At 43.3% G+C, this 27,468-nt stretch overlaps 5 protein-coding genes across 6 annotated transcripts in view; 1 reads left to right on the top strand and 4 right to left on the bottom strand.

Moving 5' to 3' along the window:
- The first annotated feature begins 2,260 nt into the window (after positions 1-2,260).
- On the top strand, positions 2,261-6,715 carry LOC135939193 (lysosomal alpha-mannosidase-like). The gene is made up of 16 exons (XM_065483426.1): positions 2,261-2,394; positions 2,876-3,060; positions 3,121-3,306; positions 3,371-3,579; positions 3,636-3,772; positions 3,823-3,956; positions 4,026-4,245; positions 4,311-4,510; positions 4,566-4,759; positions 4,814-5,013; positions 5,074-5,299; positions 5,357-5,474; positions 5,532-5,823; positions 5,889-6,134; positions 6,193-6,342; positions 6,403-6,715. Exons 1-16 carry the CDS (start codon positions 2,305-2,307, stop codon positions 6,685-6,687), a joined length of 3,072 nt encoding a protein of 1,023 aa, XP_065339498.1. The 5' UTR covers positions 2,261-2,304; the 3' UTR covers positions 6,688-6,715.
- Positions 6,716-8,124: 1,409 nt separating this feature from the next.
- LOC135939195 (protein lethal(2)essential for life-like) lies at positions 8,125-9,101 on the bottom strand. Its single transcript, XM_065483429.1, has 4 exons — positions 8,949-9,101; positions 8,617-8,883; positions 8,384-8,557; positions 8,125-8,321 (listed from the first exon to the last, which is right to left on the bottom strand). The coding sequence occupies exons 2-4, from the start codon at positions 8,878-8,880 to the stop codon at positions 8,196-8,198; spliced, it is 564 nt and encodes a 187-aa protein (XP_065339501.1). The 5' UTR covers positions 8,881-8,883; positions 8,949-9,101; the 3' UTR covers positions 8,125-8,195.
- Positions 9,102-9,226: 125 nt separating this feature from the next.
- Positions 9,227-14,298, bottom strand: fzr (fizzy-related). 2 transcript variants are annotated; one of them, XM_065483427.1, is made up of 9 exons: positions 14,117-14,298; positions 13,476-13,829; positions 12,812-13,009; positions 11,403-11,729; positions 11,113-11,337; positions 10,920-11,052; positions 10,029-10,192; positions 9,769-9,966; positions 9,227-9,708 (listed from the first exon to the last, which is right to left on the bottom strand). In XM_065483427.1, exons 2-9 carry the CDS (start codon positions 13,812-13,814, stop codon positions 9,667-9,669), a joined length of 1,626 nt encoding a protein of 541 aa, XP_065339499.1. In that variant the 5' UTR covers positions 13,815-13,829; positions 14,117-14,298; the 3' UTR covers positions 9,227-9,666. The 2 variants fall into 2 exon arrangements, with proteins under 2 accessions (XP_065339499.1, XP_065339500.1); XM_065483428.1 differs by lacking the exon at positions 14,117-14,298 and adding an exon at positions 13,890-14,051.
- A 1,732-nt stretch (positions 14,299-16,030) lies between these two features.
- On the bottom strand, positions 16,031-20,082 carry LOC135939802 (lysosomal alpha-mannosidase-like). The gene is made up of 16 exons (XM_065484374.1): positions 19,955-20,082; positions 19,718-19,902; positions 19,482-19,667; positions 19,217-19,425; positions 19,025-19,164; positions 18,835-18,968; positions 18,563-18,782; positions 18,293-18,492; positions 18,044-18,237; positions 17,790-17,989; positions 17,504-17,729; positions 17,327-17,444; positions 16,979-17,270; positions 16,668-16,913; positions 16,460-16,609; positions 16,031-16,399 (listed from the first exon to the last, which is right to left on the bottom strand). Exons 1-16 carry the CDS (start codon positions 20,045-20,047, stop codon positions 16,115-16,117), a joined length of 3,078 nt encoding a protein of 1,025 aa, XP_065340446.1. The 5' UTR covers positions 20,048-20,082; the 3' UTR covers positions 16,031-16,114.
- A 276-nt stretch (positions 20,083-20,358) lies between these two features.
- Positions 20,359-27,468, bottom strand: part of LOC135940633 (hemicentin-2-like) — a gene marked incomplete at its 5' end in the record, with an annotated part of 119,268 nt that continues 112,158 nt past the window's right edge. Inside the window, 3 exons of the mRNA XM_065485603.1 lie at positions 20,359-21,713; positions 24,368-24,658; positions 26,042-26,150. Coding sequence (XP_065341675.1) covers positions 21,559-21,713; positions 24,368-24,658; positions 26,042-26,150 — 555 coding nt within the window. The remainder of the gene's footprint in view (positions 21,714-24,367; positions 24,659-26,041; positions 26,151-27,468) is intronic.

Raw genomic sequence — 27,468 nt, 5'->3', positions numbered from 1 at the left:
AAACTTAAATAATTTTTTATGAGCAATTTTACGTTTTTACAGTTATTTCTACAAAGAAAATTGAAATATTTTATATTTTAATTATTTTGGAACATATTTGATTAGCAGTTTGCTTAATTAATCGATTTAGATAGTAAATATATGAAAAAATAAATTTTTCGGATTTCCAGGGGGTGGTTAAGGGTTCGAAGGGGGTGGGCACCCTTATGATCACTTGTGCTACCTAGGGGAGGTCATTACGTATCAAATGGTGTGCGGTTTTTCTAAATCGGACCCATAGAAGCTGAGATTAAGCGGAAAACGTGTTTTTATTTGCGATCAAAAGACCCGGAAAACATCGATTTTTAACACTCAATTCAATATATCTCGAAAAAGAAAAAAATAAGTCTCGCCAATTTTTTATATGTTGTTACCATGGATATGAGGCACATTTTGGCTATTTTGAATTTTCAAAATTTTATGTACTAGGGTATGTGGGATTTTTTCGAAAAGTTTGACCCCAATTTAGTGACCTTGACCATTGACCTACGAAGTTTTTTATCTTGGGGAAGTTGTTTGGCATTAAACGTAGATCATTTTGGATACAAAATTTTTGTGTTAACCACAAACAGAGTCAAAGTTACAAATGGTTGAAAACATCACCTTTTTCAAAAATCTCAAATTTTGAACCCCTGTAAAATGGGCAATTTTTGGAATTTTAACCTAATATTCTAGGGTTCAACTTAGGTCCCCTAGGGCAACATCTCCACCGAATTTCAGCAAAATCTGAAGACCACTTGCCAAGGGGGGTGTCACTTGATTTAGATCCTTCCTTTTCAATTTATTTTAATTTGTTAGTTTAAAGAAATTAATTTTAAATTACAAGAGCCACGCAGGGTGAGTATTTTGAGCGAGTAAAGAATCGGAAGAATTTGAATTTCCTAAATATTGGCGGCGGTTTGAAGGTTGGCACACTTATTTACCACACTTTATTAATCTAACCCTCTCGCGCGCTCGAAAGAGCAGCAAAAATGCTCTCGTCCAGCAGCAATTCGCGGCCAGAAAAGGACCCGCCTTCTGGCGTCTTGGCATCCTTTGAAATTAAAAAAAAATGGGTTAATTTCTCAGGGATGATATTGATTTAATTGAATCAGCCTTAATCCATAATCCAGCGTGACATTACAATGCACCAGAGAGCGGCGCCGCTTTTGAGTTGCTAATTTAATTAATCACGTGCGTCCAAGAGCGCCGCAAGGCGAGCAATAAAAATATCGAGAGTAATTAGGATGCTGATGGGAGACTGATTTAACCCTCTCGCGCGCTGCAAAGAGCTCCGCCAAGATGCTCTCGTCAGTCTCGGATCGTCACCCAATTTGCTTTTTTCCTGGCTTAACATTCATACTTTTATTATTAATTAATTCGCAGTCAATAGTTCATGCGCGCTGGATCGACGACGCAAACCTTTGGTAATTTTTCTTAATAATTCCATCGAAAATCTGCAATATCCGAGTTTCAACTGATTGCTTTTGAATTGGTGAAAATTTTACTTTGTCACCGCATGTATTCTTTTAAAATAATTCAACAAAAAGTAGCAAACTCAGTTCCAGAGGTAAATAAAAGAGAAGCCTGCTTGAGAGGCAATTCAAAAAATATTATCTTTTGCGTTTTATAAACCCAATCAAGGGCGCATGATATGGGATGATAAATATATACTAATGATAAAAAAATGTAATGCATATTAAATAATCTTCAATTGATCTGTGCTGTATTAATACTCCTTTATTTGCTGCGAAACTCTACGTTCAAACAAATATTTAACTTTGAAGTTGACGAGTTTAATTACTAGTATTTTCATGACAGGAAAAGTCTTCAATTGTTCAAGTTCTGTAATATAAATGCATTTTTTCAGCATAAAATGCAATTACTGGTATTTATTTTTGTGTATTCTTTCATATTCATTCAAATTGGTTAATTTTAACGCGAGAAAACTCGTTCGTCCTATGAGGAGGTGTTTGCACTGCTATTTAAATTGATAACTACCTCAAGGAAAGCTGATTAGCACTGAACCAAATTCCTGTTTGCTGCAACAATTTCTTTGATGAATAGCAAACAAGCCAATCCGTGACCCCACTTGACGCTGCGTGAAGTATACACACGTGACACACGAGATAATTATTGTGGAATACTCTTTCTCTCTCTCTCTCTCTCTCTCTACTATACTACTCTAAAACGAACCTAAGAGAGTCAAGTGATTGATTATGAGATGCGTCCGAATATAGTTATAAAAGAGCCGATCTGGATGATAACACGCGCAGTCAGTCAGCTATGGGAGCACTTGACAGATTTTTCGTGGCGGCCTTTTGCGTCACCTTGGCCTCATCTTCGCCGATGCCCAAAGCCACCTGCGGCTATCAGGTAAATTCTGAATACTTTCAAGCGAAAATTTACTTTTATATGCGTGTGATATTCTCATCGGGGAAATTTGTTTTATTCTTATTTGGCGGCTTTTGACGATGCGCGTCCAATTTAAAATTTTAATTTTACAAGGAGATATTTCAAGAAAATCCATTTACATAAATCGTTGATTAATATTTGTAAATAATCTTTCTCAGCTGATTTTACGCCTGCCAATTAATATTATTTTATTAGATCTGTTGTGTCCGCATAGCAAACTAAATTGCCTCTTGTTCAAATGACTGTTTGATTGGTTTTGGAGTATTTTAAATCGGTATTTTAAAACAATTTGATAATAAAAAAATAGCATTACACTGAAAGGTGCACAAAAGGCGCAAACTGCAAAACCATAATAGGATAAATATGTAAAATAAAATCAAACCTAAATATAACACAGACAAATTCAATGTGTGACCTTTTTTTAAAAAAAATAATGTTCCAGTCATGTCCGGTGCCAAAAGACGGATTGATGAACGTGCATTTGATCGCACACACGCACGACGACGTTGGCTGGCTGAAAACCGTGGATCAGTACTATTACGGCGACAGAAACTCAATTCAGCAAGTCGGCGTGCAATACATCATCGACTCGGTGGTGGCAGAGCTGCCAAAGGATCCGTCCAGACGGTGAATTTTCACCTCAAAGGCTGATTTTAAATTTTAAATATTCAAATTTGGACATTTTAGATTCATCTACGTCGAGACCGCCTACTTCCGTCAATGGTGGGATAAGCAAAACCAAGAAACCAGGGAAAAGGTGGAGGCGCTGGTCGAATCGGGACAGTTGGAGTTCATCAGCGGCGGCTGGGCCATGCACGACGAGGCCGTCACCCACTACCAGTCCATTATTGACCAGTTCACGTGGGGATTCAAGTGCGCACCGACACCGTCCCTTAAAAAATAAAATGCCACAAGTTGCGTATTATATGTATTTCAGGATTCTGGACGACATGTTCAACACGAGTTGCGTGCGCCCGAAAATCGGCTGGCAAATCGACCCGTTCGGCCACGCGAGGGAGACGGCGTCCATGATGGCCATGATGGGCTTCGACGGACTCTTCTTCGCAAGACTCGACCAGGCCGACAAAAATAACAGGTTTGACAAGAAAGAGCTGGAACTTGTCTGGAAGGCTAGTGCCAATCACGGTGAGAAAAGAGAATTCCAATTAAATTCGTCGCTAAAATGAGAGATAATCGAAAAGGCGCTGCGTCGTACTTGTTCACGAGCGCCAACCACGACTTCTACTACCCTCCTAGTGGCTTCTGCTTCGACATTTTGTGTTTCGACGAGCCAATAATCGACGATTTGTACAGCCCAGGCTATAACGTCGATAGAAGAGTAAATTAAAATTTTCAATTAATCAAAACCGATCTAATTTTTCACGCCAGGTGGACAGCTTCATCTCCTACATTGAAAAGCAAAGCGCCTACATGAAAACAAACAACATTTTGGTGACGATGGGCACAGATTTCAGCTATCAACAAGCCAGCTATTGGTACAACAATTTAGACAGGCTGATAAAGTAAGCGACGATTAATAGCACTGCGATAACCTTTTTGTTAAATTACCCACTCGCGGTGCCATTATTTAGGTACACAAACGAAAGGCAGGCAGAGGGTGGGCAGCTCAACCTGATGTACTCGACACCTTCGTGCTACCTGAAAGCGGTGCACGACGCAGGCCAGGAGTGGACATCGAAAGAAGACGACTTTTTCCCCTATTCCAGCGACGATTACAGCTACTGGACCGGCTATTTCACTTCGCGGCCCACGCTCAAATTTATGGAGAGAAAAGGAAATAACTTCCTTCAGGTACTTTTAGCTCCCACCAAAGTCCAATAAATTACACTTCATTGTAAACGATAATTGAAAACCAGGTGTGCAAGCAACTGACTGTTTTGGCTGATCTTCGCGAGGAAAAATGGGAGGACTTGGCTTCGCTGCGCGAGGCGATGGGCATCATGCAGCACCACGACGCGATCACCGGCACCGAAAAGCAACACGTGGCCGAGGACTACGCCCTGCGTCTGCACAGGAGCATGGAGCATTGCCACCAAACGACCGACAAAGCACTCAAGTACATTTTTTCATGCCGAGCGCGAGGACAATTTTATTCAATTCATTGCATTTAGCAAACTGACGGTGAAGGAAGGCTCGGCCGAGGTGCAGTTCCACTCGTGTCTTTTCACCAACGTCAGCAAGTGCGACACTTCCGAGCAGGCGGAAAAATTCGTGGTAACACTGTACAACCCTCTCGCGCAGGCGACTTCAATGTTCGTCCGACTCCCGGTCCAGGACTTTGAATACCAAGTCCGTAATGAGCTTGGTAATTAAGAGAGAATATTATTAAATGCATTAATTAAACGAAGATTGTTTATAGGCGTGTTAATTGACACACAAATGCTGAAAATTCCGACGCCGGTGCTAAGCATTCCTGGTCGCCAGAGCTCAGCAACGCAGGAATTGCTTTTCCAGGCTGAAAACCTTCCTGCTCTCGGCTTCAAATCATACCGAGTTGAAAAATCAAACACGGCCTCGCCGCCGCCTCAGCCTTCTGAAGAGCTGGTCATTGCAAATGACGTAATAAATGGTTTAAATTTGAATTTGTTTCTTAAAATTTAATTTGCCAATTTAACACAGGTCATCGAAGTCACCTTTGATGCCGATCTGAAGCGCCTCTCGTCCGTGAGGGACATCGCAGCGGACAAAACTTACGCGGTCAGCCAAGATTTCCAGTACTATGAAGCTGTGGAAGGAGATAATCTCGGCGCCGACAGACGCGCGTCCGGCGCCTACATTTTCCGGCCAGTCAACAATCAAAAGATTCCAGTGTCTGGCTCGCCTCCAATAATTGAAACCTACTCAGGTTTGCCAAAAATTATTGGAGCAACGCTTGAAAATATTTAATTTGAAATGTAAATAGGCGAGTTGGTGAGCGAAATTCACCAAGTCTGGAATGAATGGGTGAGCTCAGTGACGAGGATTTACAAGGGCGTCAACCACGTCGAGCTGGAATGGACAGTTGGGCCCATTCCAATTGAGTAACGAATCATAATTGTTTTACCCTTCTCTGTGAAGAAAATAATTCCCCTCTTTAGCGACGACACCGGCAAAGAAATTATAAATTTGGTCTCGGTAAGTGGCTGGGAGACCAACGGCAAATTCTACACCGACTCGAATGGACGAGAAATTCTGGAGAGAAACAGAGACCTCCGGCCTACGTGGGACTTTGACCCCAGTTTCGAACCCGTTGCGGGAAATTACTACCCAATAACCACTTCCATTTCAATCAGAAACCACGCCGCAAACTCGGAGAATGAAGAACTCGCTATTATCACCGACAGAGCACAGGGCGGTTCAAGTATTGAGAACGGCACCTTGGAAGTCATGGTTGGTCTTTTTTCATTTTAAAGGCGCGACATCTTTTTAAAATTTTAATTTCCCATCAATTCCAGCTTCACCGCCGTCTTCTGTTTGACGACGACAAAGGTGTTGCTGAGCCTTTGAATGAAACTGCTTTCGGCGAGGGCCTCGTGGCGCGAGGAAAGCAAATTCTGCTGTTCGGCCAGACGGAGGCGCACCCGACCTCGATTTACAAAACGAGACGCCTCGTCAGGGACAGCATGGTGCTCGCGCCCTGGCTTTTCATCACGCCAACCGACCTCACACCCACTCAGTGGGGCGAACAATACAACACCTTCGTCAGTTTATTCATTACTCAGGGATCAGCATTTTTCTAAAAATAAAATTTCGCGACAGTACACCGGGCTGAGGAGAGAGGTACCGCCGAACGTCAACCTTTTGACCTTGGAGCCGTGGAACGGCGAGGGCATGCTGGTCCGAGTTGAGCATTTCCTCGAAAAGAACGACGACCCCGAACTGTCGCAGCCGATAAACGTCCCTCTCATGGTGCCCATTCTATTTTAATTTCCCGAGTTTAATTTAATCGGAAAATATTATTTTTCCTAGGGCTTGATTGACAGAATTAACGAAGAGATGGCGATCGGAGAGACGATCCTGGGCGGAAACCAATGGCTCAGCGACAACGTGAGGCTCGAGTTTAAAATCGAAGGCGAGGAGTCAACGAGCCAGCAGCTGCCACGACCCGACCCCAACGAGGACATGGCCAACATCACCCTCAACCCCATGCAGATCCGCACTTTCATCGTGCAAACCCGCAGCAGCGCGACGATGACCGCTCCCTGCTTCATTCTATTGTTGGCTCTAGCCATTTTGACAATTATAAATATTTAAAAATTCGCATGCGAGAACTGAAGACTAATAAATTACAAAAAAAGGCTTTTATTCTCTGCACTGAAATTCTTTTTTTTATTTCTACACATTCTCAATTTTTCATAAAAAAAAATATTGTGTTTTAAATGAGGGGATTCGAACGTATCGCAAATTTTGAATTGCGATTTAACTTATTAATTTAGGTGACACAATATTCGACGCAAATTAATCAACGGTTCTAATGATGCTATTTAAAACCGAGCCTAACAATAAGATCCAATTATAAAATATATAGTGACTGTTGTTACAAAATTAAAACAACAATGGCAAGGGTCGATGAACTTGGTCTTGCGGCACAGTATACATTTTTGCCTAAAACCATGCGTCGAATTCGGCCGGCGGTTCGGCCGAGTAGAACTGGTCAATATGAGACCAAAACCCGTCAAGCAATTCGCGAATTTACCAAAATGTTCAGTCGCAACAATACCGTACCTCTTTCTGACCTGTCTCTAACCTGCATCTGACCTTAACCCGCGTCACCTATCCCGCCCATTGGAACCAATGTTAAAACGGCGAATTCGGTCCGTCGGCCGGCTGTCGAGTCGGCCACAGTGTCGGCCGCGTCGGCATTGTCAAATTGAGACCGAAAAACCTCCAGTCCGAAAAGAAGTTCGCGAGAAAACAAACGAAAACTTGAAAAAATTCTTGGCCGCGAATTCTCACCTCCCCCAAAACACAAATAGGATTGTTTACTTGCCTAAAATGCGGGTATTCGGCCTGTCAACGAAGTGGCCGTCGGCCGCGGTTTTCTGTGGCCGCCTCCCGGGCCGCTCGATGACGGGCAGAGTCCATCAGCGTGCGCGTAGACCGCTCGCTGCCAGCAATAACTCTACTCTCCTTAGCCAGCAACAGGCACACACTCACTACCACACGCTACGCTACAACTCGTTTGTTGTGTCACTCTCTCGCTCGTGTGCGCATTGTTGCCGCCAGTCGCCAGTCATAGCAACCTTAGAATTTTTTCAAAACTCCCACTTTCGAGCCAAAATGGGTCTCACAGCCGTGCCTGAAAAACTTTGACTTTCCAAAATCGATCTAACAGTTTTCAAATTGCGAGCGAATTTTCTAGTTAACGCGCGGTGTTGAAATAATTAGCAGCAACACGCGCGGATTTTCCCACGGGCCCTTATTGTGACGCAACCTGGCGAGGTCAGCTGCCCATGAAGGTGGAGATTGGGACAAGAGGATGACTGCCGAGTGGCCACGCGGGTCCAAACTCGAGAATTGTCTTACTTTTGCCTTTCCTAGCCCTGAAATTTATTCCACAAAATGTTTTAAGATGTGAAATAATTAATTTTGTGTGAATGTTGAAAGTGATTGAATTTTAATTATTTATAAAATTGTACTCAGAAACCTATTTTAAATTAATTTTTAAATTGATAATAACACGATTGTAAATTAAATAAATCTTTTTAATTTGGACGCACAACATTCACCGAATAAGTTAAATTAAAAACTATTTATCGCGATTAAATCGGCTGGGGTGTTTGCGGGTGCGTGATTGTCGGCTCAGACGTGGTGGTAGCTGCCGCCTTCACTGCAGGAATTCCCGTTTGCTGGATGAGCACCACTCTTTCACCGCTGCCTGGCAAAGTCTGCAACAGATAAATAAAATTGAAAGAATGAAAATATTATTTCCAGTTTTTGCTGGACTGACCTTCTTGGGTGCAGAAATGGTGAGGATTCCGTCCGAGGAGAGACTGGAGTTGACCTGGTCCAAGTCGAACTGCTCCGGCAGCACGTAACGCCGGACAAAGTGTCTGGAAATGTATCCGTGGTCGTCGGCTCGTTCCTCGTGTTTGCCTTCCACGACGACGGCTCCACCCTGGACCTTTAAATTCGAACCGTGTAAAGCTTTTGGTTAATTGCGGTGGTGCGTTTGCTGCGTACCTTGACGCTCAGCTCGGCTGGAGTGAACTGGGTGACGTCGATGACGGCACTGTAGACCGAGTTGTCGGTGCTGGTCGTTTCGGTCTGGATGGGGTGCACGATGACGCTCTGCGGCCGCCGCCAGGGTCGCATGACGTTGTCGTGCGCGCGAAACAGGTCGTCCCTGTGCATGCCGATGCCGAAGTTGCTGTGGTCCCAGACGCGCGAGCGCGGCAGCTGGAAATCGTCCCACCAGTCGCGGAAAAGCATCGGCACCATCGACATGCTCTGATCAAAAGCCAAATTAATTTTTACAAAGACTCCGCAGTTGCTTTTTTGACTCGTCTACTCACGGTTAAGATTGGCTGTCAACTGAGCGAGTTAGAAGCGGCGAATGGAACTCGGGGAGGCGGTTTGTGGTTTTTAAATAGAACGCCAGCGGTGACGTCTCCGAGGAGAACGCTTCCAGAATATGTTCAGCAGCATCCAAAAGAATCAAGTGGGTGGTGCGAATGTCTCACGCGTCCAAATTTAGAACGACAACAAACAGTGCAAACCGGCCAGACACGTCGCACTGATTCATTTGGATACTATTAGACGGAACGACACAAAAAAGAGAAACACCAGCATATTCCCGTTAAATATTATATATTTTCTCTAAATTTAATCATCAAATTAGTTAATTTTACGAAATTACAGCTATTCATAGATTAATTAGCAAACACAAATTTAATTCTTACTTCACACAATCAACCTCCCGGAAATCAAACAGCTTTTCAAACTTCTGCCTCGGATTTCGAAGACAACTTATTTACAATTTTTAATTGACTCGCCTTCGGACCCTTAAGAAGACATCACAGAATTCATTGAACATAAACACTACTTAATAGGGAAATAAAGATTATCTTTTTCTCTTTGTGGCGAAGCAAATGTACAATACAACTTAACTAAAAGTTATCATTGCAAAAACGGTCAGCGATAGATCACTCGATGTTGCAAAAATATGCAAAACATCCAAAAAGCATTTGTGATATTGGTTTCCTGTGGATAATTCACGGAATTTGGGGGCACTCATCGGATGTTGTTGAACAGACTAAGCACGGATTTGTTTTCCTGCGAGGCAAAAGCGAATTTAGTACTGAAAACATGGCAAGAGGAATGTAGCTAGCGTACCTTCTGCGAGCGCGCTTTGCTGAAAACGTTCCAGAACCTGAGGGTTTCGTCCCCGGCGCCGGTTACGATGGCCTCTCCGTCCGGGGACATGGCCAAGTAGAGCACGCGGTACGAGTGGCCGGTCAGCTTGGCCACCTGCGTCAGGCTCGGGTACTTCCACACCAGGATCTGGTTTTGCGAGTATCCGTGTGTGCTAACCTGCGACGCGAGGTAGAGAAAGGCTTGAACCAACGATTTAATGGGAAAATCAGGCATTTTACCAGTTCTGACGAGTGCTTGGACCAGGCCAGGTTGCAAACTTGCGAGCCAGTGTCGACGCACTGCATCGGCTGGCCAGTCAGGGTGTTCCAAAATCTAATACATCTGTCGGCCGTGCCGCCGCCCGAAGCCAAGAGACCGTGGTGGTGAGGAGACCAGGCAATCGCTGAAATGCAACACAAAATTGCGGTTAAACTGCCTTTTTTCCTTTAATAATTTATATGATTTTCTGAGCTAAACACGGACCCTCGGCGAGAAGATTTAAATTCACGAAATATCCATGAAAATTAAAATTAAATGAAGCTCGTTTCGTATTGGTGCCGGTAAAATTGCGCAAATTTCAACAAACTCAATATTAAAATTTTTAAATGGTTGTTGACCTTTTCTTGCAACAAGGAAAATTGAGTTTATTCGCAATTTTGCCGGCACCAGGACGATTTCTAATGTGATTTGGGCTGCAACGAACGAAAACTTTAATTCTGAAAAATGTTTTTCTCGCTTTAGAGATGGCACATCATCCACTGGCGCATAATAATCTACCAGATCATTAATAATTAATTCTTTCAACTGTCTTTCGTATTTCTGTTTTTATATAAATTATTTCGGCAGGGTGTCCTGCGTTCATTTTAATTGGGCTTTGAATTTAAAGAAGTTTGACCATATTTTGGGCTTCCAATCGTTGCTGGACATCAATTGAACCAAACTTGAGAGCGCCTTGCACTGCCAAAACCATCAAATTTGAGGAAATGGTATTGTTTTCCATATTTTTAAATTTTACGTGGAACAATATTTCGACAGTTTTTTGCCATCTTAAAATTCTTTGTAAAAGCCTGCTAGCTTTTAAAATTTAAATCAAGAGACGGTATATATGTTAATTAAATGAGTGTGCCTACCTTTTACAGCTGCCAAATGCTCCGAGTAGGTTTGGACTGGTTGGAGGGAATGAAGGTTCCAAACGTACAGTCGATTGTCGTTTCCACCCGAAGCGAGGAACTGGTTGTCTGGCGACCACTTGAGGCCGCAAACCTGCGAATCAGACGCCCTTGTTCAGAGAATGAAAGGGAAAACGCTATTTTAGACGCGCACCTCTTGTCTGTGCCCGACCAACTTTCTCTCAGGGATGACGCTGGGCGTGCGCACGTCTCTTTGCAGGATGACGCGGTCTCGGCTGCCGGAGGAGAGCACCTCTCCGTTCCACGCGAGGGCACCGACTCGGGCCGAGTGGCCTTGCAACTTGTTGATTTGCTTGTTGGCCGCCACGTCCCAGATTTGAACATACCCGTGATTTGTTCCTACGGCGACTAAATTTCCCTAAAAACAAAAAACAACAATCAGATTCGATTCTCGGCGCGGAATAAGGGAAATATTGGAATTACCCTTTGATTCCAAGCGACGGAGGTGATTGAGTTTGTGTCGCTGGAGAGATCACAGAGCCTGGTGACTTGACTGGTGAAGGCGGACCAGAGGTAGACGCAGCTGCCGAGCCCGACGCTCAGCACGTTCTGCGACGACCAGTCGACCAAATTGAGATAGAAGTCGTCCTGCAGCTCCGGCGCGTCCAGCACCTTGAAGGGGATGCGCGAGATTTTCCTAGTCGCCTTTCGCGGCGAACACAACAGCTTCTGGCTCTTTGGGCTGACCGGGTAGAGCGAGTACGGCGAGTTGCTGTCACTGATGAGGAAGTTCTTCCTCGGAGATTTAAACTGAAACACAGCACACATTAATTAATATCAAGCGATTTCAAGTTGAAATTTATGTCAGCTCTCAGCTCGCAAGGAAAGGGCTACAATTCAGTATCAAGTACTCGAGATTTTCCTTTCCAAATTTGGCTTTCCAGGAAATTTTTTAATTGTACAGGCGAAAAATTTATTTCGTGATTATAAACTCCGTGATTTTTAGGTGCAATACAGTTCATAGATCAAGTTTTTTAGCACTTGAAAATCAATTACGCCTCCAAAGTAAAGCATCCATCGGAATTATTTTTTTGTCCCGAGTTTTCCTTTTCCTGAAATTGTTTTCCCGGGTTTGGCCCAGTCCCAGGAAAATGTTCTGATTTTTTCCCGAAACAGTAAAATAACTTTTAGAGAAATCCCGGATCGCTCGTCATTCCATCAAAACAATTTAATGTGGAGGAAAAGGTGTCAAATTTTATTTTTTAAATTAATAATTATCTTTTTATTGTTTCCATTCCCTGGTGCGAATTTGAAGGTCGATTGGATATTGGCCTTGAAAGTTGACGTACGTGCCACTTATTTTTGCTTAATAAATTACTCCTTGTAAAATAAAGATGGTGAAATTTCAGATTTGAAGCTCGGGAATGGAGCGTTCCCTATTTATTCGTTGCCCTCGATAATCGAGTTCCGAAATTAGAAGGTGGACTCCCGAGCTTCAAGCCTGGAATTTAATTACTGTTAAAACAAATAAATATAAGTGTCACCTGAAAATTTAAATGCCAAAAAATCCTGTCCAATGGACCACCAAAATTTGGAAGTTTAATATGCCTGGAACTGCCTGTCGGGATTCCTGTCCCGGAAAAATTCCCTGATCCCGATGGACGCTTTACTCGAGCGTTGGTACAATTTATTTCTATATAAATTTATTAACTTTATTATCCCCTGCGTCATGACAGGTTTCGCACATTTTAATTCTTATTTAAAAGATTTTGACGGTAATATTGACGACCAGTCAAATTGCAAATATTCATGTGCCATTTTATAGGATAATTTTCTTTGTCTGTCAAGAGATATTGTCATCAAAATTTTTGCAAAGGTAGTACTCAACTCACCCTAAAAAGGTTGTTGGTTTCGGTCGGCCCCGTCTGCTTCTTATTGTCAGTCTGTGCTTTCACGTCATCAATTTCTGTGCCGAGCAGCTCATTTTTGAGGAGACACGAGTAGGCTGCGCCGTCTTTGCTGCCGTCGCTCTCCTTGCTCTTCTTTGGACTGTGATTATTCCTGTTGTTATCGTGGCTGGCTAATTCGTCCTGCAAAACAACAACAACAAAGGGCCCGTCCGTCTTAATATATTATTTCGATGAATAATTCAAGGCGGCGATCGTGATTCCAATCGCCTGATTTGAATGTGATTTAAATGCTGACGGTTAGCGTGAATAATTAAAAGGCAGTCAACGGTCGCAAATTCAACAAGTACATACAGCATGAATTGTCATTTAAAGCAGACGTTTAACTGCAATGCGCACCAAGTTTTCATTCACACAGGAAACGGGGTCGACCTCAAGCAAGCAAATTTAAAGCTCATTGTCAGCACAAACACACACACTCGAATATTTCTCTGCACTTTGCTCAAATTTCTTGCATACCTGGCAAACAGAACTTTAACTCGAGTTTCTACCCGTCTTTAACATAAAAAATTAAAATCACATTCAAATTATATGTTTACCGAGCCATTAACACAATCATTACTCTGTGGAAAACACGAAAGAAACTCACAGAAATCATGGGAAACTTAGTCTCCCAGTTGTTGCCTTGTCTGTAAGGGATGTATCGGTCACTGCAGACTTCCTTATTCGGCGCCGATCTCGAGGCAAACGCCAACGAACTGCTCGACCACGAATTCACCACAGAGCTCGCTTGGACGCGGAACCTGTCCACGTTGTCGTCGCCGCTCATGTACGAGTTTTCGTTGGGCGAGCCGAACTCCCTTTCCAGGTTTCTCACGGCGATGTTCCTCGTCGGACAGGTGAACGCCCGCTGGTACGTTTGCTGCGGCGACTGAGGCGACTGGACGGGGGTCAGCATGTTCAGACGTTTCTCGTACATCTGGTCCATCTTGGCGCCGAGTTTCTGCAGAGTTTACAACATTATATCGGCACAGAGAGACAGAAAGTGGGTTAGATAAATTACGGAGAAAGCAGGGGCGGGTCTCGCTCGGTCAAGATTCGATTGAAAAATCGCTCAAAGCGGATTTAAATGGACCGAAGAGAGCTCACTTGCATCTCACTGAACGAAATGCATCGGGACTGCGTTCAGATCGATCGGAAATAACGCAGATTGTGTCAAAAAATGCATCTTATTCGACCAATCTCGTCTTGCTGAGTGTAAATATTGTAAATTCCAGTACGCATACTAACTTTCTTTGCTTCGGAGTGGTCGGAATGACACTTCAGAATATCGGCACGAGCATAACCTTCGGCGGCGAACAGAGAAATGAGCAAGAATCGGAGGAATTTCTAATTAAAAAGACATTGTTACAAAATAAACAGTTCACAACAGGCCACATCCATTGTGTTCCCGTCGCAGCCTTGCTTAGCGCTGCAACACGCATGCGCAATCAAGCATCAGCGTCGGCAGCGCCACCAAAACATGCGGCTGGTGCCAGGGCTGGTGCTAGTGGTAGAAAGATGAACTATCTGAGCAGGAGCTGCAGGCGGTGATCGGTACACGAAAATTTAAAATCAGGGAACGTCGCGCAACGCACACACAGTCAAAGTCGGAGGAAGAATCAACTCTTACAGCTGACAACACACACGCGATTGCGTAGGTGGATTATTAAATTTGAGTTGAGTCACTTCACTTGTATTGCTTCTTGCTTCACTTCCCGACTCCAACGTTAGGACGGTGTTTTGTTGCTTGAAACAAGGAGAGTAAAATTGGGGGAAAAAAATATTAATACATATTATTGCACCGAAGCTCGGAGAAAATTTGTTTCAAAATTTCGTAATAAGTTTGGAATGCATACAAAATTTATGAAATGTACGATATTTACCAATAACATTCAAAACAAACAATGGAAATTCCGAAAGTTCCTTTTCTTTGATAAAATTTGAGACATGATGAAATCCATTTCACACGCTGCAACAAGCCAAAAATGCTTTTTTTGTCGTTATGCCCACAACATACTTTTTGATCTTTGAGTTGAATAGGGATTTTTTTCTCTTTGCTTTTATGACGTTCGTACCATCTAATTAGCGTTTAAAAGCTTTCTGACACAGTACACAGCAGACTATTTTTCGGTTATTTACTGCTCGGTGCTAAAAAAGGCAGACATTTTGAAAAATTAATAAAAATTTACCGTTTTTATTATCAAAAGATAAAAATTGCCTTCGTGGGACTGCTGCTCCCGAAAATATTTTCCCGATGCCCGGCAGCCCGTTAGGAATTTTTTCCCTGGGGGTTCAGATTCGGAGTTACCGCGTGTTGCCTATTGTTCCTTTTCCCCGATCCCTGGTCCCGTTTGTTTACCTTCTTGTGGTGTGATAAAACCACTTATCAAATGGCTAGGACTCCACTGGAGGGTTTTTAAATGTTTAAATACAGCTCTTGCCTGTGGCACTTTAATCCCTGTTATCTCGTCAGGGTTATTTTCCTTTTGAAATGTTTCGTTGAGAGGTTGTGAAACAGTCGTGGGGTGTAAAGGTAGTAAGAAATTCTGTCAAATAGTAAACAAATTGATTTTACTTGAGAAATAAGTAGGTTTCTCTTTCACAATTAATAGGCGGGCAAGGAACGTTTAAAGGGCTTAAAGTTTGGCTGGGAAATCCACCTTTTAATATTTTTTTAAAGTTCCAACAGGCACGGGGATTTAAAGAGCCGGCTATATTAGATTCCGAAATTGAAAGCAATCTTACGCATTTTGTTGTACAATTTCTATTGTCTTCCAGGCAAGTTGAACAGATTAAAATGTATTTTTAAATGTGGAAATTCTATTAGAGCCAAAAAGTAACGAAATTAAGTGTCATATTTTTGTTATTTTGAATTACTTTTATAAATATTATGACATGACGTATTTGTGTAGAAATAAAATTGAATTGATTAAATACATTGCCTCCTGAGAAGCATGTTAAGCCACGCACATTGAATTCCAGGCCATCTATCAATAATACATATTTTACCCTACTTGCAAGAGAAATAAGTAACACTATTTTAAATCCAATTATATAATAAAATTTTCGCCCTAATAATATAATGTGTGTATTAAAAAAGGTACTGAAATAACAAACAGACATTTTGATAATCCTTGCAGGTTAATTAAAATTTCAAGTAAATAGAATGTGAAAAATAGTAAAATTGTTTATTATTAAATTCACGTGGAATTTCGTAAACTGTATTAAATTCCAAGAAGAAGAGTCTTAAATATTTATAATTGTCAAAATGGCTAGAGCCAACAGTAGAATGGAGCAGGGAGCGGTCATGGTTGCGGTGCTGCGGGTTTGCACGATGAAAGTGCGGATCTGCATGGGGTTGAGGGTGATGTTGGCCATGTCCTCGTTGGGGTCGGGTCGTGGCAGCTGCTGGCTCGTTGACTCCTCGCCTTCGATTTTAAACTCGAGCCTCACGTTGTCGCTGAGCCATTGGTTTCCGCCCAGGATCGTCTCTCCGATCGCCATCTCTTCGTTAATTCTGTCAATCAAGCCCTAGGAAAAATAATATTTTCCGATTAAATTAAACTCGGGAAATTAAAATAGAATGGGCACCATGAGAGGGACGTTTATCGGCTGCGACAGTTCGGGGTCGTCGTTCTTTTCGAGGAAATGCTCAACTCGGACCAGCATGCCCTCGCCGTTCCACGGCTCCAAGGTCAAAAGGTTGACGTTCGGCGGTACCTCTCTCCTCAGCCCGGTGTACTGTCGCGAAATTTTATTTTTAGAAAAATGCTGATCCCTCAGTAATGAATAAACTGACGAAGGTGTTGTATTGTTCGCCCCACTGAGTGGGTGTGAGGTCGGTTCGCGTGATGAAAAGCCAGGGCGCGAGCACCATGCTGTCCCTGACGAGGCGTCTCGTTTTGTAAATCGAGGTCGGGTGCGCCTCCGTCTGGCCGAACAGCAGAATTTGCTTTCCTCGCGCCACGAGGCCCTCGCCGAAAGCAGTTTCATTCAAAGGCTCAGCAACACCTTTGTCGTCGTCAAACAGAAGACGGCGGTGAAGCTGAGAAATTGAAGATAAATTATTATTATGTGGCGGATATTAATTAATAATTATTAAGCACTTGCCATAATTTCCAAGGTGCCGTTTTCGATACTTGAACCGCCCTGTGCTCTGTCGGTGATAATGGCGAGTTCTTCATTCTCCGAGTTTGCGGCGTGGTTTCTAATAGATATTGCAGTGGTAATTGGGTAGTAATTTCCCGCGACAGGCTCTAAACTGGGGTCAAAGTCCCAGGTGGGTCTGAGGTTTCTGTTTCGTTCTAGGATTTGGCGTCCGTTTGAGTCGGTGTAGAATTTGCCATTCGTCTCCCAGCCACTTAGTGAGACCAAACTAATAACTTCTTTGCCTATATCGTCACTGATAAATTACAAAATGAACAAATATATTTAAATGAGAGAAAAAATAAATTTTACTCGATCGGAATGGGCCCGACAATCCACTCCAACTCGACGTGGTTCGTTCCTTTATAAATCCTGGTTACGAGGCTGACCCAGTCATTCCACTCTTGGTGGATTTCATTCACCAAGGCACCTGAAAATATTTAATTATCCAAATTCATTGCTTTCCAGCTGTACGTGTGTCGATTGCACCTGTATAGGTTTCAATTGTAGGAGGCGAGTCAGAAACCGGGAACATTTGGTGGTTCACAGGTCGGAAAATGTAGGCGCCGGACGCGCGTCTTGCTGCTCCGAGATTATCTCCTTCCACAGCTTCATAGTACTGGAAATCTTGGCTGACCGCGTAAGTTTTGTCCGCTGCGATGTCTTTCACGGACGAGAGGCGCTTCAGATCGGCATCAAAGGTGACTTCGATGACCTGTGTTAAATTGGCAAATTGAATTTTAAGAAACAAATTCAAATTTAAACCAGTTATTACGTCATTTGCAATGACCAGCTCTTCAGAAGGCTGAGGCGGCGGCGAGGCCGTGTTTGATTTTTCAACTCGGTATGATTTGAAGCCGAGAGCAGGAAGGTTTTCAGCCTGGAAAAGCAATTCCTGCGTTGCTGAGCTCTGGCGACCAGGCATGTTTAGCACCGGCGTCGGAATTTTCAGCATTTGTGTGTCAATTAACACGCCTATAAACAATCTTCGTTTAATTAATGCATTTAATTATATTCTCTCTTAATTACCGAGCTCATTACGGACTTGGTATTCAAAGTCCTGGACTGGAAGTCGGACGAACATTGAAGTCACCTGCGCGAGAGGGTTGTACAGTGTTACCACGAATTTTTCCGCCTGCTCGGAAGTGTCGCACTGGCTGACGTTGGTGAGAAGACACGAGTCGAACTGCACCTCGGTCGAGCCTTCCTTCGCTGCCAGTTTGCTAAAATTGTGCAGCGCTTTTTAGAATTCGAGTCTCGTGCCAAAGACACGCGTACTTGAGAGCGTTTTCAGCAGTTTGTCGGCAATGCTCCATGCTCCTGTGCAGACGCAGAGCGTAGTCCTCGGCCACGTGTTGCCTTTCGGTGCCGGTGATCGCGTCGTGGTGCTGCATGATGCCCATCGCCTCGCGCAGCGAAGCCAAGTCCTCCCATTTTTCCTCGCGAAGATCCGCCAAAACACTCAGTTGCTTGCACACCTGATAAATAATTTAAAATGTTTTTTTAATTTAACTTAAAAGTCTCGTTAATTAAAAAATGTTTATCGACCTGCAACAGGTTATTTCCTTTTCTCTCCATAAATTTGAGCGTGGGCCGTGAAGTGAAATAGCCGGTCCAGTAGCTGTACTCGTCGCTGGAATAGGGGAAAAAGTCGTCTTCTTTCGATGGCCATTCTAAGCCAGCTTCGTGCACCGCTTTCAGGTAGCACGAAGGTGTCGAGTACAAAAGGTTGATTTTCCCCCCTTCTGCTTGTCTTTCGTTGGTGTATCTATTATTTTCCAACGAGTTTTATAGAAGACGCTTAATTAAAAAGGGCTCACTTGATCAGCCTATCTAAATTATTGAACCAGTAGCTGGCTTGCTGGTAGGCGAAATCGATTCCCATCGTAACCAAAATGTTGTTTGATTTCATGTACGTGCTTTGTTTTTGAATGAACTCTATGAAGCTGTTGACCTACAAGTTATCAACAATTTAAAGCAATTTGAACCGATTTCTTCCTCTTAAAGTACTCTTCTGTCGACGTTGTAGTCTGGGCTGTTTAAATCATCGACAATTGGCTCGTCGTCGCACAAAATGTCGAAGCAGAAACCGATTGGGGAGTGGTACAATATATCGTGGTTGGCGCTCGTGAACAGGTACGAAGAGGCACCTAATATTAATTAATTATTATTAATTAAAGGCTGCGGGATTTAATTTCGCACCGTGATCGGGGCTCGTCTTCCAAACCATCTCCAATCCCTGATTTGTAAACCTGTTATTTTTGTCGGCATGATCGAGCCTGGCGAAAAAGAGTCCGTCGAAGCCCATCATGGCCATCATGGACGCCGTCTCCCTCGCGTGGCCGAACGGGTCGATTTGCCAGCCGATCTTGGGGCGGGCGCACGACGTGTTGAACATGTCGTCAAGATTCCTGAAATATGATTCGACTTATGGCACTTTATTTTTTAAGGGACGGTCGGTGCGCACTTAAATCCCCACGTGAACTGGTCAATAATGGACTGGTAGTGGGTGACGGCCTCGTCGTGCATGGCCCAGCCGCCGCTGATGATTTCCAGCTGGCCCGATTCGACCAGCGCTTCCACCTTTTCTCTCGCTTCTTGGTCTCGGTTATTCCACCACTGGCGGAAGTAGGCGGTCTCGACGTAAATGAATCTACGAGTTGCGTGAGAAATTTTTGAAAGAGTTTTAAATCTGAATTTCACCGTCTGGAGGGGTCTTTCGGAAGTTCATTCACCACCGAGTCGATGATGTACTGCACCCCGACTGGCTTAATCGAGTTGTTTTGACCGTAATAGTACTGGTCCACGGTTTTCAGCCAGCCAACGTCGTCGTGCGAGTGAGCGATCAAATGCACATTCGTCATGCCTTCTTTCGGAACGGGACACGACTAATTGCAAGATGATTAAAATTTTAAAAATCGCTGATCGAGCTTTATTTACCTCGTAACCGCAAATGGCTTTGGGTAAAGGGGATGAGGCGGCCACGGCGAGGCACGCAGCCACCGCGAACAATCTCTCTGCGAGTGCACCCATCGCTGCTGTAGCCGGCGCGCAATTGCACTCATTATCGTTAAGCGATTCACTCTTAAATATCTTGTGCAACATCGAAAAATCGCTAGACTTTGCTTCAAGATAATAATTTGGTTTTGCGTGTGACGCGCAAATTCAAGTGGCTCATTGAGAACAAATTATTTAATATTACACAATCGGCTGCACGAACAAAGTCCTGAGTCTACGTGAGTGGCATTTTTTACTCATTTTGATAATTACAGAGGCAAAGCTCTAAAATCTGCGTAGCGCAATTAAAATAAATAAAAAATGCACAGGAAAAGAAACTATAGATATCATTTTTCAAACTTTTATTTTTAAAAATATTAAATAATTTGGCAATTGATTGGATTACAGTTGAAATTAAGAACAGAATTCGCATTTCCAACTCATTGCCGGACCAAACATTAAATTACACAATTTCATCGGAATATTCATCTCTGTATAGTTGTATTTTTGTTTTGTTTTTTAATAATCTCTTGAGCACATTAACCGTTTTCTTCACCTTATTTATTTATTGTACAGGATCGCCAAATTTCCGCTCAGTGAGTGAGTGAAAACGAAACACACAAGCTGCGAGGATCGCTATTTACGCTTTAAATTGAAATAATGTCGGCGGCAGTTGCACGAAAAGTCGCAAGAGGTTAATTTACACAACACATTACACATTATGATACACGCACGTTTCGTGAGAGAGAAAGAGAGAGAGAGAGAGGACACTAACCGAGGCTTAAAATGCGTTAGACCGAAGCAACGAGTTTCAACACAAATATTTATTAAAAAATATATTCATAGATGTCGCAAGCGCGCGGACCATATTTCACAATCTGCCAAAATTCTCCAACAAGGTTCGCCGGCCCGCCCGCCCGCCCGCGCGTCAAATATACATATTACATAATAATATGCTTACACCAATTGTTTGTGTGTGCTTAAATGTACACCGCAGCGAGTCATTCGTTTTGAAGTGAATACACCGACATACATATTCTTGAGATTCCAAGCGAAGAGATTGAGAGTTATCATAGAATATATAGGGAAACAGGTTTCGCAGGTCACGCACGCATTTTGAATGGAACCCTAATTTAGAGGGTGCCGGCTAAAATGCATAAAACGACGGACAAAGGGGCGGGGGTGGGGCAGGGCAGGGCAGGGTGGAGAGTGGCATCCAATTAATTCCACCTTCTTATTCGGGTTCGATCCAATTAAAATGCTGAGCCACTTAATCCGACAAGCGCACTCACTCATTCTTCGGAGAGGAAGGAAAAAACTCATGTCTGCTCGATCAGCAACACACACACACACACAGTCAAGCAACCAATCAACGTGGCAACAATAACACACCCTGCAGTCCAGCGGGAGGGTGAACGGCCGCACTCACTCACTCAACACACACACAAACACACACTGTGGGGTGGCGACGGGTAATTAGGGTGCAGTCTGTCTCTCGAGCTATAGTCGTCTGCTGCTTCTTCTCACTTTTTCTCCGCTTAACGAGATCACCTGGGCAGCAGCAGTCTTCTCTGGGGTCGGAACCACGTCAAGTAGGTGACCAGCAGCGAGGAAAACGTGCACCACGGCACCAGCGAGCCCAGCGGCGACGAGCTCGACGTCCGGCTGCCGTGCTGCATCGCGGCCGGCTTCTCGTCTCCAGCTGAAACACCAACCGAGCGAGCGCGTTTTATTCTCCTTGTTGCTGCCGCCGCGCACGGGGTTATGCGTTTAATCAAATTTGCCACCGGAGCGAGCCACGTTTTCCCACTCCAGGTGTTGATTTTTGCGTTACAGTTTAACCGAATTATATTCTGCCAAGGCTATTTGCACGAGTTTGCCACAGATGCTGGGTCAAAATCCGAAATACCAATGTTTAACCTGAATTTTTTCTGTCATCTCTCCAATGAAATAGCATTTTTTCGAAATTATTTATGAATTAATTTCTACGGTGACTGATTCCTTAAATAAATTCACGGCTGACGTGCACTCCGAAGTATCTGTTGTCAAAATTGGAAGGTATTGCTGCGAGATGACTATCAAATCAATTTATAATTTCCATCGTGTTTAAATTCAAATTTAATCTAAAATTGTCCCGAGCAGTCAAATTAAAATAAAAAACCGAGACAAAATTGAACAGAGTCCGTGGATGGACAATAGAATTTCATTTCTTTTGCATTTTCAGCAAATATATCTCACGTAAAATAAAGGTAATTCATTCTACTACGCTCTGCTCTCTTCTAGGATGGTTTTCGCACCAGGTTTTACCACATGAGTAAATACAAGTTTGGCGCGTATGCGGGGCTTCGATTTAAGAGGCCTGAAACATTCGTTCCGTTTAAAGGCGTGCTTTATCATTGGATTTTGCAGTAGTAGTCCAACGAATCGGCAAGATTTCTCGCTGGCATGAAACAAATACTCTCTGCTCGTACACGAGATACACAAACAAAGAGAGCAGAATAAAAACGATACACACACGGAGTCGCATCGCATAAACCCTTATTTGATTTGACGCTCGTTTGCGCGGAAAACAACAACGACAACGACGGATGCTTTTCTTTATTGAGCGGTAGCAGGAAAAGCCGTTTGCCCACGTTTTTTCTGCTGGCAAATTTGATAAAGCATAGATATGAATTCGCAGTATTCGGCATCTCGCAGACAGTGCGCGCGTGGCCAAGACGAATTAGGCACGCTCGCTCTCTCGCATCTCGCATGCCCTGCCGGATGGACGGCTTCCATTGCGCAAGCAGGTAGCCGGCCGGTCGGCCGGCAAGAGTTAAAAATAGCGGAAAAATCGTTGAGTTTGCAAGCTGACCCGTGGAGACTCTGTTGTATACGTACGTTCGTTCAGGTAGAGTAGGTAATTTGCCAGTGCATAAGGGCTCACCCCTGGGATTACCTTCTTTTTTTTATTTCGCTCAAGCACAGCGCCGGCGGAATATATCAGAAAGCAGAGCCAACGACCAAAGCTTCCCGACTTCATCGCCAGCGACAACGACGAACGACAACACTAAATGAACATTCATCAATGATCGATGATAAAAGTGCTTTTCTTTCCATTCTCAATCGAATCCTGTTATTTTAACAAGTCACGCGTCAGCAGTCGTATTTAGTTGGATGAATTTTGATTGTTTAGCTTTTTCGAATATCATCAAAAATGTATAGTGTTTGGTGTAATTTGGATAGCTCGTTAAGGAAGGAAAGTGGATGGATTTGTGCACTCAACCAGAACAAATCTAGTGCGGACGTCATTCCACTTTTTTCCGGCTTTCCACGGCGAAACGCTAGCACGTGTCGAAGGAAAGATTTAGGTGGGTTAAGCGAAATGTTCTGGGGATATTTTATCCTCTCACCGAATCGGTTATCAGGTCAAAGAGTTTATTGTGTGTTTTGTAACTTCTGAGCCGAGCGAAATTATTAAAATTATAATTAAATTTCCATAGCCTTCCCCAAAGCATGTTAACTCTTACGAAAAATTTCAGGGAAGCGTGTTTGCTTTATGTTTTTTATATACATATTAGAGTTTAAAACCTGCATTCAATGACCGTATTTCAACCCCAATTTTAAATAAAGTCCATATGAGCCCTTTTTGTAATTCTGGATTGGGAATATTTTTTAATTTTATTCCAATAAAAGCTGTACAATTCTTTTTTAACACAGTGTTGTCAAAGTTTAATTTCTAATCGAATCATGTGAATTCACGGTGGTTGGGAAGCGGCGCAAAATCAATAACGGCAGCGATGATATAGCCACCAAATAATCAGGCACTCGAATGAGGGGAGAATTTTTTTTCTTTCGACCGTAAAATAAGCTTTTTTTGGTCGCATCTGATGGAAATAAAAATCGGCGAGAGGGTTGCGGCATAACAAACAGCAGCACTTCATTTACTGATGTTTTATGCAAACATATACCAACAGCCTTTTTGACAAACCAGCGGCAGTGTCGTTAAATTCACTAATTCTCGTTGGCAGGGAGCTTTTTGATGAAAAAAAGCAAATTTTAATTTCTGTTGCGCGAGGGAACGTACAACATCAAAATTCATGGAGGATCCCCTGAATTTGCATATTCGATTTGGACGTTGTTTTTGTGGCATTCCAGCCTAAATGAAAAAAATAATCATAACATTGATAACGAAGGCAATTGAGGCAGTAGAGATAAATACACTCAAAGAGTTGACTATCTATCGCCTCTTCAACTGCCGACGTGCAACTCTAATCGCATCAATTTTGGAATTTCTCTCTTCTGCGCAAAATGAATGAAAAGCAGGGCACTGGGACGAGGGAGCTGGAAGGTGGGAAATTAATCGGGGGCCATTACCGTCGAGCACGTGGACGTTGATGCTGGCCGGGCGGGCGTTGGAGGGCACGCAGCTGTAGTTGCCCGAGTCGGCGGGCATGGCCTCCTCGAGGATGAGCGCGCTGCCGGCTCGTCCCGCATTCTGCACACGCACGCCGCGCTCCTTGTCGTAATTTATCATGCGTCCGTCGTGGTACCAGAAGACAAACACCGGTGGCTCCGTGCTCTTTTTCAGGGAGCAGGTCAGCCGCAGGGTGCTGCCGCTCTTCAAGTGCAGGTCCGCCGCGCCGCCAGAGATCTCGGCGGACGCCTCTGTTGAACAGACAAAATTTTTTAGTCTGTTGGAGCTGTTGTGCGTTAAAAGGGATATTTTATAAGAGACGACCCAGTTAAAAAATTAGGACGCGTCGAAAAATTAGGTCAAAAATGGAAAAAATAAATCTAGTAGGCATCGGATTTCAATCTGCTTTCCCGTCGAGTTACTAAAGCAGGTCGCCTAAATGTCTTAAAATACGAGTTGAAAGTTTACTGTGCGAGAATTCTAGAAAAAAGCAATATATTTATTCAAAGTTTGGTTTAAAAAGCATAAACTGATCAAATTGCATTTTTCCGAAGGTATATTTACTGCTGTTGATCAAAGCGTGTGTATTGGACGCATCAATTATGCTTGCAAATTGGATTGCGACGAGGTTAACTGACGATAAAATGGTAATGCGATGGACGACAAACAAAACAATTATTGTTTCTATTTGCGATGTGTACCGCGCGCAGTGAAACTGATGCCGCGCGATAACAACCCGCATCCATCTATTGAAAATATTATCATCTCGCGCGCGCGCGTATACTGTTTGCACGCATGGCTCAAAATAGTGTAATCATGAGAGGATTCCTCTGCTATAGTTGTGTATAAATAATTCACGCGGGCGCGTGCATCAAAGCGCGATGCATGAATCGAAGAGTAATTACGCGACACGCAGCGCAGCGCAGCGCACTAGTTTGATCTTTTAATAAACAATTTTGCGATCGTAATCGCATTACGCGGGTACAGTTCGCAGTTTGCAACGCGGTTGCGGTTCGTATAAAGACCTATAACAAAAACAGCACGATCTGTTTTTCCGTGCGCGGCAACACGCTTTGAATCACATGGAAAAAGCGGATGAAAAGGTGAAAGAACTCGACCATCTCGCTTTTGTGCGCTTAACATTCAATATTTTTTACCTTTCTCGTGGAAAAAAAATTATTTACATTATCAGCGTGTGAAGTTTTTCAACTAGTTTCCAGTTACGTGTGCTACAAAGTATTGGACTTTTCAAGAAACAAAAACAACAAACTTTATCCCTGGATCTATTTCATTTAAATAAAAAATCATTTCATCCTTTAAAGTAAAGTAAAACTCAGGGTTGGTTGTTGTTTTTTTGCGGTCTTTCCTTTTTAGCAAAAAGTTACCTAATAATTTGTAATTTAATCGCTAAATCAGAAACAGTGCTTCCAAGGCCTCAAAATCACTTCAAAGAAAGATAAAATAGGAAATTCTCATTTGTGAACGAAAAGAAACAAAGTCAGTGCTGTTTGCCCGTCAAAATGGATAATTTAGGCAAAGCCCAATTAAGCCAAATGCAAACTGGGAGGGCGTCAGCTCCAATAAAACAGGCCTAACAATAAGGGCAGTGGAGAGAGGGGCCAAAGTTTAATTACCAACGATTCGCAGCTCGATGAAGATGCTGGTGGGGGGATGCGACGAGACCTGACACTCGTAGAAGCCCGAGTCGCGCTGCTGCACCGACTTGATCTTCAGTCCCCAGTTCTGCAACGGAGATCATCAAATTGAATTAGCCATTCGCTCGCTCTCTCTGTTGTTGACGCGAGAGTTCATTAGGCGGAAATCACGCCGCCGAATTTCTCATCTCGCAAAACCCTCCCTCCCTCTCCCTGCCTGCCATAGCAACCCTCCCGACCCCGGAGCAGCCTGCGGAATATTGGGCTGTGCAGCGATTTGCATTGCACGCTTTGAAGCAAATTGTGTATTCATGGCTCGGCTTTCACTCGACGTGTGTGTGTGTGTGTGTGTGTGTGTGTGTGTGTGTGTGTGCACACGCCTTGATCAGTTTTAATCATGTCACGACTAATTTGCTTGTTTTGCCTCTAACGAGCTCCAGCCCATTAAGCGTCTGGCGGCATCAATTGTCTTGTTCCTCCCCGCGCACACTCCCTCTAGCTGTCTTCTGTTCGCAATTTCATCGAGCGAAATTGCGATTCAAATTGAGTCCAATTTCCATTCCAAATGCACTTGCAAAATTCATTTCGTGTGTCCGCGCGTAACTTGGTAAACAGAAAATGGTATACTGCGCGGTGAGGGCTCTAAATATTTGACGTGTGAACGAAAACCGAACGAAGGGATGGTTTGGCTAATGTCAAGCAAAATCGATACAATTGCCACTTGCTATCAGTCTACACTGAAAAATATAAATGAAACAACTGCCAGTGATGCAAAAGGTGTGCTGAGAGCCCGATCAAATTTGAACCAAATCTTAAGCCGTCAGTCAAGATCAAAGGTCAATAAGAACTGTGCTTAAGATGAATGAAGGGCGCAGCTGATTGCTTGTAAAGGTCGTGATGCACAAATGAAATAGAGATAACTCCCAGTTCCGGCTCTAGTAAAGCGTACGGATGGTTTTGTCATTACTCATTACGTCGGGTCATTTTCTGCACATTTCAACGAACTGGAAAAATCCGGATGCACACTGAACACTCCAAACACCCTCTTGTGCACCAGGAAAGTCGAACTCTGTGCGTGGTTTTTAATTTCTGACTGATACAATCAGATTTAGAGGTGAAAATACACGCAAAAATAAAAAAGCGAGTGGTTTTCGTTTCTAAAAGTTGAATTTCTCAAAAAGGAGAGCAAAAACCACTTGAAATGTTTACTTTATTTCTCAATCGGCAGCGGACTTCTTTCTAAGGCACATCTAGATTTATTAAATATTACTTTCTGGCTTTAAAAATTCCGGATATAATCATCAAGTGGTCCGCTCAAAGATCTTTGGAATTTAATTTGGCGTTTACTTAATCAATTCCATTTTATTTAAAAACTTGCAAATTAAATATCCAAAAAATTTCCCGTA

This window comes from Cloeon dipterum, chromosome 3, assembly GCF_949628265.1.
Source record: "Cloeon dipterum chromosome 3, ieCloDipt1.1, whole genome shotgun sequence".
Taxonomy (NCBI): Eukaryota; Metazoa; Arthropoda; class Insecta; order Ephemeroptera; family Baetidae; genus Cloeon; species Cloeon dipterum.
This window is presented reverse-complemented; position numbering and strand designations above follow the sequence as displayed.

What these genes read in the sequence shown, in the direction of transcription:
- fzr (XM_065483427.1), bottom strand. Translation starts at nt 13,814, where the DNA reads ATGGACCAGATGTACGAGAAACGTCTGAACATGCTGACCCCCGTCCAG. An exon ending in TGGTCGGGCACAGACAAGAG is followed by an intron (nt 11,053 to 11,112) that starts GTGCGCGTCTAA and finishes TCTGATTCGCAG; the next exon opens with GTTTGCGGCCTCAAGTGGTC. An exon ending in GCAAAGCGCGCTCGCAGAAG is followed by an intron (nt 9,709 to 9,768) that starts GTACGCTAGCTA and finishes TTTGCCTCGCAG; the next exon opens with GAAAACAAATCCGTGCTTAG.
- LOC135939193 (XM_065483426.1), top strand. Translation starts at nt 2,305, where the DNA reads ATGGGAGCACTTGACAGATTTTTCGTGGCGGCCTTTTGCGTCACCTTG. An exon ending in CCAAAGGATCCGTCCAGACG is followed by an intron (nt 3,061 to 3,120) that starts GTGAATTTTCAC and finishes TGGACATTTTAG; the next exon opens with ATTCATCTACGTCGAGACCG. An exon ending in AGCTGGTCATTGCAAATGAC is followed by an intron (nt 5,014 to 5,073) that starts GTAATAAATGGT and finishes AATTTAACACAG; the next exon opens with GTCATCGAAGTCACCTTTGA.
- LOC135939195 (XM_065483429.1), bottom strand. Translation starts at nt 8,880, where the DNA reads ATGTCGATGGTGCCGATGCTTTTCCGCGACTGGTGGGACGATTTCCAG. An exon ending in CAGCCGAGCTGAGCGTCAAG is followed by an intron (nt 8,558 to 8,616) that starts GTACGCAGCAAA and finishes TCGAATTTAAAG; the next exon opens with GTCCAGGGTGGAGCCGTCGT. An exon ending in CCATTTCTGCACCCAAGAAG is followed by an intron (nt 8,322 to 8,383) that starts GTCAGTCCAGCA and finishes TATCTGTTGCAG; the next exon opens with ACTTTGCCAGGCAGCGGTGA.
- LOC135939802 (XM_065484374.1), bottom strand. Translation starts at nt 20,047, where the DNA reads ATGGGTGCACTCGCAGAGAGATTGTTCGCGGTGGCTGCGTGCCTCGCC. An exon ending in ACTACAACGTCGACAGAAGA is followed by an intron (nt 18,969 to 19,024) that starts GTACTTTAAGAG and finishes GATAACTTGTAG; the next exon opens with GTCAACAGCTTCATAGAGTT. An exon ending in AATTTAGATAGGCTGATCAA is followed by an intron (nt 18,783 to 18,834) that starts GTGAGCCCTTTT and finishes GGAAAATAATAG; the next exon opens with ATACACCAACGAAAGACAAG.